The 2,121-nt window shown below is 44.1% G+C and overlaps 1 protein-coding gene across 1 annotated transcript in view; it reads left to right on the forward strand.

The window, feature by feature from the left end:
• The window catches only part of LOC112955311 (myosin heavy chain, skeletal muscle), a 15,180-nt gene that overhangs the window by 3,300 nt on the left and 9,759 nt on the right, over positions 1-2,121 (forward strand). Inside the window, exons 6-10 of the mRNA XM_026048587.1 lie at positions 79-197; positions 290-439; positions 747-917; positions 1,501-1,807; positions 1,909-1,982. Of these exons, the coding sequence (XP_025904372.1) occupies positions 79-197; positions 290-439; positions 747-917; positions 1,501-1,807; positions 1,909-1,982 (821 nt within the window). The remainder of the gene's footprint in view (positions 1-78; positions 198-289; positions 440-746; positions 918-1,500; positions 1,808-1,908; positions 1,983-2,121) is intronic.

The raw sequence follows: 2,121 nt of genomic DNA on the forward strand, positions 1-2,121 counted from the left end.
CACATTGACCTTATTCTGGTCATTGTCCAATGATCTGTCCTTCTCTCTCACTCTCTGTCTTCCTTTCCCTTTGTTTAGTTGCTGACAAAGCTGCCTACCTGATGGGTCTAAACTCAGCTGACCTACTCAAAGCCCTGTGCTATCCTCGAGTCAAGGTCGGGAATGAATTTGTGACCAAAGGTCAAACTGTGGAACAGGTAAAGAAATCATAAAACACTTGGCTTGAATGAAGACTTTCTTCTTTTGTTCGAAAAGGTAACTCCCAAGACTCACTTCTTCTATGCCTTAGGTGAACAATTCAGTCGGTGCTCTCGCAAAAGCTGTCTATGAGAAGATGTTCTTGTGGATGGTCRTTCGTATCAACCAACAACTGGACACCAAGCAACCCAGACAGTACTTCATTGGTGTGCTGGACATTGCTGGCTTTGAAATCTTTGATGTAAGGAGGAAGGTTTTGGCATTGCTTTTGTGGGAGGGTCAAGGAGCAGTCATAAGGATTCAGAAAGGTGTTTCTTTTTACGAGAATTCATTAGCATATCTTCATCATTTGTAGTTTTCTGGAATCTCCTTTTCACACTTAGGACTGAGGTTCACAGAGAGCAGGGCCAAAGGTCTGGATATTCTTGGAGAGACTAAGCAAAGGGTTATGCTGTTAGAGAAAGCACAGCATATTTCCCATGTTGTTTGTGAAGCTGTGGCCACTGATGCACCTTGAGCACCTGTCCACCTCTCTTTGCATTTTACAGTTCAACAGCTTTGAGCAGCTCTGCATCAACTTCACCAATGAGAAACTGCAACAGTTCTTCAACCACCACATGTTTGTGCTGGAGCAAGAGGAGTACAAGAAGGAAGGCATTGAATGGGAGTTCATTGACTTTGGGATGGACCTGGCTGCCTGCATTGAACTCATTGAGAAGGTACCTATTCCATCCATGTCTATGATTTTGTGATGTTTCTAGGCCAGATTCAGCTGACAGAAAATCCTTCACACTCACACCCAGACATTCAGTACCAGGCTAAACCTAATCTCTTGTCTTGAAATTTATTTTATCTTGAGGTAAGGAAAGAAGGACAAGCGCAAAAYTGTGTCATCAGTCCCCTCTTGCCCTGTCTTCAAGCATGGAAAAGATCCTCCCAGTAACAGAATTCTTTGATAGACTACAGTTGTTCTCCTTTCTCTTTTCCTCAAAGAYAAATTTGAAAAATAAATACCGTCTAGACTAAATTCMCAAAACAGGGCATCTCCTGCAGCTGTTCATCCACTTATTTTTCTAAACGCGCCTACTGACCGTACTGCCCTTTCTAACTAGAGCTGCACCAATACTCTTACCGAWTCCRTGAAGACAGGCTCCTGGATGTGAAGGGAAGGGGAGGCAGAAATAAGTTTACTGACCAAGAACAAGCCCTGACAGACGCAGGCCTAAGACCTATACTTAGGTTCATGGCCTAAGTCTCGCAGCATCGTAATCTTTCTTTGGCTTTTCTTATGATGTCTTCCAGCCCATGGGCATCTTCTCCATCCTGGAAGAGGAGTGCATGTTCCCCAAGGCAACTGACACCTCTTTCAAGAACAARCTCTATGACCAGCACCTGGGCAAGTCCAACAACTTCCAGAAGCCCAAGCCTGCCAAAGGCAAGGCTGAGGCCCACTTTTCCCTGGTGCACTACGCTGGCACAGTGGACTACAACATCTCTGGCTGGCTTGAGAAGAACAAGGACCCCYTGAAYGAAACTGTCATTGGGCTCTACCAGAAATCATCTGTGAAGACACTGGCCCTACTCTTTTCTGCCTATGGTGGGGAAGCAGGTAAGCTCTTTAAAATCCACGTGGAGCATCTGTTCATAATAGAAATGGGGGATCTCCAAGGTAACATTAAAAACATGTGTTCTTTACCTTCACTTTTGCAGATGCTGGTGGTGGAGGCAAGAAGGGTGGTAAGAAGAAGGGTTCTTCTTTCCAGACCGTCTCAGCTCTTTTCCGGGTAAGCACAGAGTTCACTGGCTTTGAGAAGTGTCTTTGAAAATGCAGAGTAAACTCTTTACCATTTGTAAAAAGTCTTTTCAAAAACTTTTGATTTCGCAAGATGGTAGAATTCATAATCCAAGATTCAAGAAAAAAAA

The sequence above is a fragment of the Nothoprocta perdicaria genome, unplaced genomic scaffold (genome assembly GCF_003342845.1).
Source record: "Nothoprocta perdicaria isolate Ctin4 unplaced genomic scaffold, notPer1 scaffold_556, whole genome shotgun sequence".
Taxonomy (NCBI): Eukaryota; Metazoa; Chordata; class Aves; order Tinamiformes; family Tinamidae; genus Nothoprocta; species Nothoprocta perdicaria.